Below are 12415 nucleotides of genomic sequence, written 5' to 3'. Positions count from 1 at the left end.
TTCCATCAAATTGATTTGTTGTGGATAAAAGGCTGTGCGTGATGAGTTAGTTCACATAAAAATAAAAGGACATAAGTCACATTTTCAAATCCACTGACAGTTTTGTCAAAACAAACTGTTGCATTTTATAGCATATCATATGCACGCCATCTGGTTTTGGAGCATACTCTCTAGACAACAGTCAACTGACAAAATGGGGGTAGGTTTTAAATTATGAAATGGAATGAGACCAACGTCATTTTTATTTGATAACTGGCAGCCAAGTGTTTATCATCGTGTCACGAGCCTTCAAATAAAGCCCTAGATATGTATTGGAAATGTGCATGAAGCTCATCACTGTCCATCACTTAACCACCAGGAAAGTTAATCAAAACAATTTAATCTTCCTATAAACTCTAATGCTTTTCCACGTTGTGGTGGTAGCACAATGGAGCATATCATTGGGTGGCTCGAAGTTTACTTCGATATGATGGTTTATATATAAATAATTGCACATAAAATAGTTTCCACCGCAATTGTCACATAATTAATTTTACCGACACAAAAAGATCCCACCATGTCGAATGAACAAATTGTCTGTCAACATTTGTGAAATTGTACCAACACTTTGTTTCCATCACACCTGTTGTGATTTATTTGCATACAGTATGACTTTGCTTGCATGAAAACTGTGGATGGAAACGTGGTTTGTGTTACCTGATAATGAGAGCCTCCATGAGAAAGTCAAGCTCATCCTGCTCAGAGCACACCTCAGGGAGTGTCTATAGGGGATGCACACAGAACACACAATGAGGACATTCAGAAAGAATATAGACAATGCTGTGTAGACAGATGTGCAGAACTAAGGATACATCTGCACAGTAGGGCTCCATCAAAGAAGTGACCTGGGTCTTAATAGGACTCCCCTGCCTAAATAAAGGTTCAATTAAAAAATCTACATAAGCTCACTGAAATGTTTGTGAATAAAATACGTACCCAATACACACACATTCTTGCTGATATTACAGATGAATGAGGCCCAGTATATTCTGTGTGTAAGTTTGTTTGTTTATTTCTTGTTTTTTGTTTGTGTCAGGGCTCACCTTGACTGCTACTTGCATGGGACTGGGCTCTCCAGGTATTCCCGCTGCCATCCCTTCATACACTTCACCAAAGGCACCATGTCCCAGACCCCTATACAGATACAAGGAAGAACACGCACACATGCAAGCACGCACACACACACACACACACACACCCACACACAAGCACGCACACGCACGCACGCACACAGACAAAACGAAAGGGCAACTTTGAGATGCATATTGGTAAGATAATGTCTTATAGACCAAATGTAAAGCGAAAGTATACCTCCATAATGCCTTCACAATGCACCCACAGTACACACTACAACATACAGTGGCTTGCGAAAGTATTCACTCCCCTTGGCATTTTTCCTATTTTGTTGCCTTACAACCTGGAATTAAAATTGATTTTTGGGGGGTTTGTATCATTTGATTTACACAACATGCCAACCACGTTGAGATGCAAAATATTTTTTATTGTGAAACAAACAAGAAATAAGACAAAAAAACGGAAAACTTGAGCATGCATAACTATTCAACCTCCCCCCAAAGTCAATACTTTGTAGAGCCACCAATTGCAGCAATTACAGCTGCAAGTCTCTTGGGGTATGTCTCTATAAGCTTGGCACATCTAGCCACTGGGATTTTTGCCCATTCTTCAAGGCAAAACTGCTCTAGCTCCTTCAATTTGGATGGGTTCCACTGGTGTACAGGAATCTTTAAGTCATACCACAGATTCAAAATTGGATTGAAGTCTGGGCTTTGACTAGGCCATTCCAAGACATTTAAATGTTTCCCCTTAAATCACTCGAACATTGCTTTAGTAGTATGCTTAGGGTCATTGGGGTGGCAGGTAGACTGGTGGTAAGGGCATTGAACTAGTAACCGAAAGGTTGCAAGATCGAATCCCCGAGCTGACAAGGTGAAAATCTGTCGTTCTGCCTCTGAACAAGGCAGTTAACCCACTGCTCCTAGGCCGTCATTGAAAATAAGAATTGGTTCTTAACTGACTTCCTAGTTAAATAAAGGTAAAATAAAACTAAAATTGTCCTGCTGGAAGGTGAACCTCTGTCACAGTCTCAAATCTCTGGAAGACTGAAACAGGTTTCCCTCAAGAATTACCCTGCATTTAGCGCCATTCCATCATCCTTCAATTTTGACCATCTTTCCCTCGATCCTGACTAGTCTCCCAGTCCCTGCTGATGAAAAACATCCCCACAGCATGATGCTGCCACCACCATGCTTCACTGTGATACTGATGGTATTCTCAGGGTGATGGGCGGTGTTTGGTTTGCACCGGACATAGCGTTTTCCTTGATGGCCAAAAAGTTCAATTTTACTCTCATCTGACCAGAGTACCTTCTTCCATATGTTTGGGACTCTCCCACATGCCTTTTGGCGAACACCAAAATGTGTTTGCTTATTTTATTTCTTTAAGCAATGGCTTTTTTCTGAACACTCTTCCATAAAGCCCAGCTCTGTGGAGTGTACGGCTTAATGTGGTCCTATGGACAGATACTCCAATCTCCGCTGTGGAGCTTTGCAGCTCCTTCAAGGTTATCTTTGGTCTCTTTGTTGCCATTCTGATTAATGCCCTCCTTGCCTGGTCTGTGCATTTTGGTGGGCAGCCCTCTTGTGACAGGTTTGTTTTGGTGCCATGTTCCATATTCTTTCCATCTTTTAAGATCTGTACTTCTCCACTACTTTGTCCCTGACCTGTTTGGAGAGTTCCTTGGTCTTCATAGTGCCGCGTGCTTGGTTGTGCCCCTTACTTAGTGGTGTTGCAGACTCTGTGGCCATTCAGAACAGGCGTATATATACGTAGATCATGTGACAGAACATGTGACACTTAGTTAAATAATGTCCGCCTGTGTGCAATCTAATTATGTGACTTCTGAAGGTAATTGGCTGCACCAGATCTTATTTAGGGGATTCATAGCAAAGGGGTTGAATACATATGCATGGACCACTTTTCTGTTTTTTTTTTTTTTTTGAATTTCTTTATTTTCTTCATTTCACTTCACCAATTTTAACTATTGTGAACTATTATATCCATTACATGAAATCCAAATAAAAATCTATTTAAATTACAGGTTGTTATGCAACAAAATAGGAAAAACGCCAAGGGGGCTGAATACTTTTGCAAGGCAGTAAGCATTCACAGTTGATGTCATTTATTATTGGGTGGAAGGAAAGTGGGCCTATTTACAGTATGTGTACCAGGTGGCTAGCTTAGCCTTTCACAGTGATCTAACCTTCTCGGACATCTTAAGTACTGTCCCCGACCAATAAATGCCATGGCTTTCAGAGGTCACTGGGTCAGCTGAAATGCTGGTGCTTTGTGAGGACATCGCAGCATGTTAGTACAGGAAACGTTACCATATAAAACTACAGTATGTATAATATAATAATAAGGTTGAAACAAATAATTTTATAACTAACCCAAGATAGACCACAGCCTGTTGTTTCCAATGGAAGCAAATTAATCATAGTGGGAAGAACAAGCAAGGAGGTGGGCAGAGCCAAGCAAGAGCTAGCGAGATCCTATTGGTGTGTTCTAGCATGTATTTGCATATTTCCGTTCGGGAACGCCTACCCTGTGAAGTGCGCGTGTGCAATAACTCAATTAGTCCTTGCACTCCTTCTGAACAACGTAATTTTTTTTTTTTTTACTTTGGCAAAGGTTAAACTCTACAAAACTTAACCCACTCTGTTCATAACAGATCCTACTTTTAGGATCAGAAAACTGTTTCATTGATGAGAAAATTAGCACAGTGTCAACCAAAATCCATCTCGCTCGATCATCTCCCCTTTCCAGCCACTGGGCATCCTCTCTGAGCGGAAATGCCAACCGGATGCTTCTGATTCATACATTAGTGATGTAACATCTGTCTCATCTATGGTTGAACCGTTTTCAAACCGTTTTCAAATGTGAGGAAGGCACTTTAGTTTTTAGCATGGAAGTCCATTTAACTGAATTGCTCTACTTTGCAAAGCAGGAGGAAAATTAACATTCCACTTAAAGATGGCTGAAGATAGGATTTCTGGTCCTGTGTGACTCAGTCAGTAAAAGCATGGCGTTAGAAATGCAAGGTTCAATTCCTGAAATTGCAGGCCAAATAAATGCTTCACAGAGTTCATGTAACAGGCAAATCTCAATATCAACTGTTCAGAGGAGACTGTGAATCAGGCCTTCGTGGTTGAATTGCTGCAAAGAAACCACTACTAAATGACACCAATAATAAGAAGAAACTTGCTTGGGCCAAGAAACATGAGCAATGGACATTAGACATCTGTGTCTCAACACAATCCTGTCTCGGAGCTCCATGGACAATTCCTTCAACCTCATGGCTTAGCAAAAGGTCTGAATACTTATGTAAATAAGGTATTTCTGTTTTTTATTTTTAATAAATAACAAACATTTCTAAAAACCTCTTGTCACTTTGTCATTATGGGGTATTTTGTTTAGATTGATGAGGATAAACATGTATTTAATCCATTTAAGATTAAGGCTCTATTTAAAAAAAATTGGGGAAAAAGTCCAGGGGTTTGAATCCTTGTTGAATGCACTGTATGTTGCCCTAAGAGTTGTGTAGAGTTGGTAGAATCTTATTCAAAATGATTTACAGCTGAAATTGCTGCCTAAGGGGCTTCCACCAAGTATCAATTCTGGGTTGTGAAGACATTCGCAATCAAGACATCTTCGTTTTAAGTGTGTTATTAATCATCTGCGCAATCCACAAATGCTCAAAAGCCAAAACACACAGGACAGGTACTCACACGTACCAACGGACATAAATCGACAGCGCCGTGGTGAACAAAGGGCACATTTGTACATGTACACGGTACAACCACTACTGATTGTAATACAAATACAATCAGTAGGAATAGGGCGCAATGAAAGTTCCAGAGGGATCCATGACAATTTGGGACATGTAGCCCATTTGAATCATTATGGAATTCAGACCACATGTAGCAGTTTAAAGATGGAGCCTGGTGCACGGTTCACGATGACTGGACTGTGGTAAAAAAAAAAATTCTATACTTTTTCTTTCACTTTGAAAATGTGCAGTAGATTGTGTTGATCTGTAGGAAAAACATCTAGTTTAATCATTTTTTAGATAGATGTTTCAGGCAGCAAAATGTGACAAAACTGCGAGGGGTGTGTACACTTTCAAATAGGCACTATGTGCCTAGGGGGGAATTGCGTCAAGAGTTATTGTGTGGTTAATGGAAGAATTCCCTTTTTATGCAATATTCTCTCTACCCGTATCCAGACCTTGAACTTAAGAATGATAATATTATGCTATTCACCAACTATTCTTTTGGGGTGGATATCAAAGACATGAAGGTGTGGCGGAGGTGTGTCTACAGATATGCCGTATTTTGACAGTGACTCAATTCCCTCATAATTGTACCACAAATAAGGTCGAGCGAACCTACCGGTTCCAAGTGTAAAAAGCATCTAATTAATTTTTTCTGATGGAAATAAAAGCATTCTCCATGCACTGTAATTTAAAAATTGCTAAGTGCTATTAAGAAGAGAGAGGTAAAAAGTCATCCATTTCGAGAAGGGGATTGTAAAATACACAAAGAAATTGTTTTATATGATTTTTCCTTATGATCCCAAGACACGAATGAGAAACCATATAGAAACAAACTGAAAACCATATCAACATGACATGTATCACGGCCCCTTTTCAACAGTGAAGTAGACTAAAAATAGCTGTGCCTTTATTCAGAGTTTTTATTGTATGCCCTCATAATTTGTGGGGGTGAAATTTGGAGACCCAAGCTATAGGCCTCTGCAGCACCAAACCTGCATAGTTGATTGAATGCGCTTTAGAATGGTTTAATTATATGCAAGGGCTTTTCTCAGTTTTAGGCTATTTTACAATTTGTATCATGTTAAATATTAGCCACTATCGGCATCCACCGTCAGTCATACCCACATACATTTATAACTGACACCTTAGTGTTAGTTTCCTTTGTAGGAAACTAGTCTAAATTTGTAACCTTTCTTTTCTCTGTCACGTCCCGTGTAGTTGTTCCTGAGAGTTGCTAGCAATAGTGGATTATATAAGGCTCACATTGTGTAATAATTTGTGTCACGTTGGTAACAATGATTCGGGAGACAGGCACAGGAATGTGAAATATATATAGATTTTTTATTATACCCTAAATTACGGCGTGCCGTGTAAAGGCACTGGGACGAAGACCAAACAAACACGTAACAAAAACAAAGGGTAGAAACCCAAAACAAAAGAGTGAGGAGTACCTTGAATAAATAGCACATGTGCACGATGATTAACACACGGGACGAGACCCGTAATCATCTGCGCAATCCACAAATGCTCAAAAGCCAAAACACACAGGACAGGTACTCACACGTACCAACGGACATAAATCGACAGCGCCGTGGTGAACAAAGGGCACATTTGTACATGTACACGATACAACCACTACTGATTGTAATACAAATACAATCAGTAGGAATAGGGCGCAATGAAAGTTCCAGAGGGATCCATGACAATTTGGGACATGTAGCCCATTTGAATCATTATGGAATTCAGACCACATGTAGCAGTTTAAAGATGGAGCCTGGTGCACGGTTCACGATGACTGGACTGTGGTCATACAGTTCCATGATTAGTGAGGATTAGGGTTGGTTTATAGGACTATTGTTATGGATACAGGTATCCTGTGGGTGTGTGTGTATGTATCCTGTGTTCTTTTCTCTCCTTCTCCCCTCACAGGTGAAAATCATCACTCCCCAATCAGTCACCAATCAATCATCAATCAGAAGACACACCTCCTCCTGTTTCCTACCCAATCACAGTTCCTTTCCCTTGGTTTAAAAACCCTGTCAGTTGTTTGCTCTGGAGCTCGATCTCTCTGTAAATGTCATATGTCTGTAGATCGCTCTTTTTCACCCTCTCCTACCATGTCTCTATCTCTCTTTATGTATTGAGCTATCTTTTGTTTGAGCACCTCCATATCATTTTGTCGTCACCTGTGAGTATTGTTTTTGGTTATGGTGTCTGTGTTTGTTTGCTGGTGGGAAAAGGGGGAACCAAGACAAGTCGCCCATGGGCATACACTACCCGTAGGTAAACTTAGTTAAAAACACTAGTTAGAACTGGGCGGACCACCCACTGTATTTTTGGTTAGTTAGCTGTTGTTAAAATAGGCCAGTCTAGCTTAGGGGTGTTTTGGATGCTTATTGTTTTTTTCCTTGGGTCCAGCTCAGCCCCCTTTCCTGCCCCCCCATAAACCCTGAGTTTGACGGTAGATTTCAGTTGTCGTGGTTATTTCGTTCTCACTTTTACTTTGTCACTATTATAAATTGCATGAGTTATGTTACGGGTCTCGTTACCATCTCCCCTAGACTGTCGGGCCAAAAGGGATTCGTAACAACTATTGTTCAACCCCTATTGTACACTTCCAATATTTCATGGATTGAATTTGAATATGGAAACTTTCAGGATGAATCAAACCACTGTATTTTGGATTCATCAATATATTCACTGCATAAAGGATCTCCAAACATGTTTTTTTTTCTTCATTTTATTGATACATACTTTCCTAACTCAAGAATTTGACTAAATAATCGACAAGATCAGTGTATTTTCAAGTGGACCTGTTGAAGCTGAAATGGCATATCAAAATAGGCATATATCTAAATGGTTTTCTTTCACTGATCTCTATATTCTGAACCTGTTCTCTCGACGTATTCTAGTGAGTCTGTCGTCAAAATTTGAATTAAAGTTACACCGTATTTAACGGGATGACTTAAGATAAACGCGCTGAAAACCCTATTGAATGAACTTGACCAGCAATTGGGAGGATTTTCAATGGTTGGATTACATTTATTCAGTGCCTGCAAGATAGCCACATCTATAGAGCCCATTACGCACCTGCATAGGCAAGTCTGAATATCAACTACTGAGAAAGGTGTGTAAGAAATGTGTACATTTCCTAAGTCTGAATCGCCCCCCTAGTGAACACCACCCTGATGTGTGGTGAGATTTCTTGCTCAAATGACTGCTGTGGCATCACCCAGGTGGTAGTGGGTGAGGCAAGTTTTAAGACCGCTGAAGTAAACTTATTCTAATTGTTGATGTTTATGACTTTTTGAAGGCTAGTGTACCTGGTGAGGGAGATGTTGCGTCGGGGCACCTCCTTCAGGTCGTTGACAGAGGCGGACTTCCCAGCGAAGCAGTAGTTGGGGTTGTAGTCAGTCATGATGGTTGAAGCCCTCAGCTTGCTCAGTTTACAGTCCGGGCTCTGGAGCTCCAGCTGAATGGACTGTAGCTCTGTATGCTTACGTCTGTACACTGCATAGACAAGAATATACATATACTATGAGGAAATATGGACAGATATGTGAAGGGATGTAAAAAAGGACCCATGTTGGTACATCATATGCAAACGGAAAACATATGACGGGTGATAATAACAGGTGCTTTCTTCTGGTGCTGTGCCAAATGTGTCGTGACCCTTATGCCACCCTTTAATGTATATAGTATGAAATGTGCTTGTGAAATAATACTGAAGTATCTGCGTAGGCCTTATAAAGGGTTCACTACACCTTTTAGAAAGCATACTCTGTTTAAAGTGTGACCAAATATTATCATAGTATGTCAAGAACTTAAGTATATGCAGAATGCAAAATAAACGATGTAGTATGTACACATGGAAACAAACACACCACATGACATACACAAAAGTCAACCAGTAGGACAGCCACATACATACAGTATGCAACACACACTCCCCTCCCCCTCTTTTACACATACACACATTAACACCCTAGAGCGCTGCAGCAGACAGACAAACGGCTCCGACCAGTGCTGCAAACACATAAGTTGCTGAATTTACAATATGTGAACTTATTTATTTATGAACTGGTAATGCACGAGCTCTGTCTTTCATTCATCAGTGTGTGTGGGTGGGTGTGTGTGTGCGCGCGCTCGCATGTGTGTGTGTGTCATTCATTGTTGCAATGCCGCCACACGTCTTCTTCCCCCACCTGTACATCATGCTGCAGCTGATGTGATGAAGCCCCCCTCCAAGGGTATTTATTCCAGTAAGTAAGTGCTTTCGGATTCTGTGTAGAAGTCTCCAGGGAATCTACAGCCTTTGTAAGTGACAGTGTGGACGAGTGGGTGTTTGTAAAGAATGTAAATGAAATGTGTGTGTGTGTGCATTAATATTCCTGTTTGTGTGTTTATGCACATACAGTACCAGTCAAAAGTTTGGACACATTTACTCATTCAAGGGTGTAGTATAATAGTGAAGACATCAACTATGAAATAACAGTTATGGAATCATGTAGTAACCAAAAAAGTGTTAAACAAATCAAAATAGATTTTATTTTTGAGATTCTTCAAAAAAGTAGCCACCCTCTGCCTTGATGACAGCTTTGCACACTCTTGGCATTCTTTCAGGTTCACGAGGTAGTCACCTGGAATGCCTTTCTATTAACGGGTGTGCCTGGTTAAAAGTTAATTGGTGGAATTTCTTTCCTTCTTAAAATGCATTTGAGCCAATCAGTTGTATTGTGATAAGATAGGGGTGGAATACAGAAGATAGCCCTATTTGGTAAAATACCAAATTTCCATATTATTGCAAGAACAGCTCAAAAAAGCAAAGAGAAACGACAGTACATCGTTACTTTAAAACATGAAGGTCAGTCAATACGGAACATTTAAAAGAACTTGGAAAGTTTCTTCATGTGCAGTAGCAAAAAACATTACGCGCTATGATGAAACTGGCTCTCGAGGTTCCGCCACAGGAAAGGAAGACCTCTGCTGCAGAGGATTAGTTCATTACAGTTACCAGCCTCTGAAATTGCAGCCCAAATAAATGCTTCACAGAGCTCAGATAACAGACACATCTCATCATCAACTGTTCAGAGGAGATTGCATGAATCAGACCTTTATTGATGAATTGCTGCAAAGAAACCACTAGTAAAGGACACCAATAATAAGAAGAGACTTGCTTGGGTCAAAAAACATGAGCAATGGACATTAGACATCACAAAAAGCTAACTTGGTCCAAGCACACCAACACAGTCGTGAAGAGGGCATGACAAAACCTATTCCCCCTCAGGAGACTGAAAAGATTTGGCATGGGTCCTCAGATCCTCTACAGCTGCACCATCGAGAGCACTGGTTGCGTCCACGCCTGGTATGGCAAACTGCTCGGCCTCTGACCGCAAGGCACTACAGAGGGTAGTGCGTACGGCCCAGTAAAACACTGGGGCCAATCTTCCTGCTATCCAGGACCTCTATAACAGGCAGTCAGAGGATGGCCCTAAAAATTGTCAAAGACTCCAGCCACCCTAGTCAAAATTATCTCTGCTACTGCATGGCAAGCGGTACCGGAGTGCCAAGTCTAGGTCCAAGAGGCTTCTAAACAGCTTTTACCCCCAAGCCATAAGACTCCTGAACATCTAATTGGATGGCTACCCAGACTACCTCCATTGCCCCCCCCCCCCCCCCCCCATCTTTTACGCTGCAGCTACTCTCTTATCTATGCAGAGTCATTTTAATAACTGTACCTACATACATACATATTACTTCAATTACCTCAACTAACCAGTGCTCCCGCACATTGACTATGTACCGGTACCCCCCTGTATATAGTCTTGCTATTATCATTTTACTGCTTTTCTTTACCCAGACTACCTCCATTCCCCCCCCCCCCATCTTTTACGCTGCAGCTACTCTCTGTTATCTATGCAGAGTCATTTTAATAACTGTACCTACATACATGGACTGTACATATGACTTCAATTACCTCAACTAACCAGTGCTCCCGCACATTGACTATGTACCGGTACCCCCCCTGTATATAGTCTTGCTATTATTATTTTACTGCTGTTCTTTAAATATTTGTTATTTTTATGTCTTCTTCTTAGTTTTTAGGTATTTTATTAAATCTGCATTGTTGGTTAGCCTCTTCATCCTACCCCCTCCTTTTTTGAAAATTCTGTTAAAAATCGCGCAACTTTTCAGCGTCCTGCTACTCATGCCAGGAATATAGTATATGCATATGATTAGTATGTGTAGATAGAAAACACTCTGAAGTTTATAAAACTGGTTAAATCACGGCTGTGACTATAACAGAGCGTGTGTTTCATTGAAAAACGCAAGAAAAACTGCTCTCTGAAAGCAAAAAATAATTTCCATAAGTCACTTCCACCAGTTGTTAAAGGAGAACAGAATTTAATGGGAATTTGCCTGCACCATCTACAAATTCCGCACGATGGCGCCATTGTACTAATTTTCAGTCGAATTAATTGTTGGAAAATCCATCTGTCTGACCCCAAGTTCTCCAGTCTTCACCCGGATGCAGTTTAGCGAGAGATCAGATTGCATTGTTGTTGAAGTGAGGACCTATTGAAGAGACATCGCCCTGTAATCGTTTTGATAGATTATAAACGTTTACTAATACCTAAAGTTGGATTACAAAAGGATTTCGAAGTGTTTTGTGAAAGTTTATCGTCGACTTTTTTAATTTTAAAAAATTACGCAGCGTTTAAAAACGATGAATTTTTCTGAATGACACTACTTCTATACAAAGCTATTTTGGGTATATATGGACCGATTTAAACGAAAAAAAGACCCAATAGTGATGTTTATGGGGCATATAGGAGTGCCAAGAAAGAAGCTCGTCTAAGGTAATGAATGTTTTATATTTTATTTCTGCGTTTTGGGTAGCGCCGTCTATCGCAAAATCTGTTGTTTACGTGTCGAGCTGGCATTTTGGGGGGTGCATGCTATCAGATAATAGCTTCTGATGCTTTCGCCGAAAAGCATTTTAAAAATCTGACTTGCTGGCTAGGTTCACAACGAGTGTAGCTTTAATTTAATACCCTGCTTGTGAATTTTGATCAAGGTTTGAGTTTTAACGAGTACATTTAGCATTTAGCGTAGCGCATTTGCATTTCCAGGTGCCTACTTGGGACATATGCGTCTCAAGTAGGAGCAAGAAGTTAGCGCTTGTAAGTAAGAATTTAAGGTTGTATTTGGCGCATGTGACATAACATTTGATATGATTTAATTTAGACGGATGATCTCCTCGTGTGGTTCCCATCGTGAAGCATGGTGACACTGTCAGTGATTTATTTAGACTTCAAGGCACACTTAACTAGCATACCACAGCATTCTGAAGTGATACGCTATCCCATATGGTTTGCACTGGTAGGACTATCATTTGTTTTTCAAGAGGACAATGACAACACACCTCCAGGCTGTGTAAGGGCTATTTGACAAAGAAGGAGAGTGATGGAGTTCTGCATCAGAGGACCTTGCCTCCATCATCACCCGACCTCAACCCAATTG

The 12415-nt window shown here is 40.6% G+C and overlaps 1 protein-coding gene across 1 annotated transcript in view; it reads right to left on the bottom strand.

Moving 5' to 3' along the window:
- The window catches only part of LOC139384404 (ALK tyrosine kinase receptor-like), a 658145-nt gene that overhangs the window by 32557 nt on the left and 613173 nt on the right, over window positions 1-12415 (bottom strand). Inside the window, 3 exon segments of the mRNA XM_071129162.1 lie at window positions 697-761; window positions 1083-1173; window positions 8215-8401. Coding sequence (XP_070985263.1) covers window positions 697-761; window positions 1083-1173; window positions 8215-8401 — 343 coding nt within the window.

Source organism: Oncorhynchus clarkii, chromosome 26, assembly GCF_045791955.1.
Source record: "Oncorhynchus clarkii lewisi isolate Uvic-CL-2024 chromosome 26, UVic_Ocla_1.0, whole genome shotgun sequence".
Classification (NCBI taxonomy): domain Eukaryota; kingdom Metazoa; phylum Chordata; class Actinopteri; order Salmoniformes; family Salmonidae; genus Oncorhynchus; species Oncorhynchus clarkii.
The sequence above is the reverse complement of the archived record's forward strand: the minus strand, read 5'-3'. Positions and strand labels throughout refer to the sequence as shown.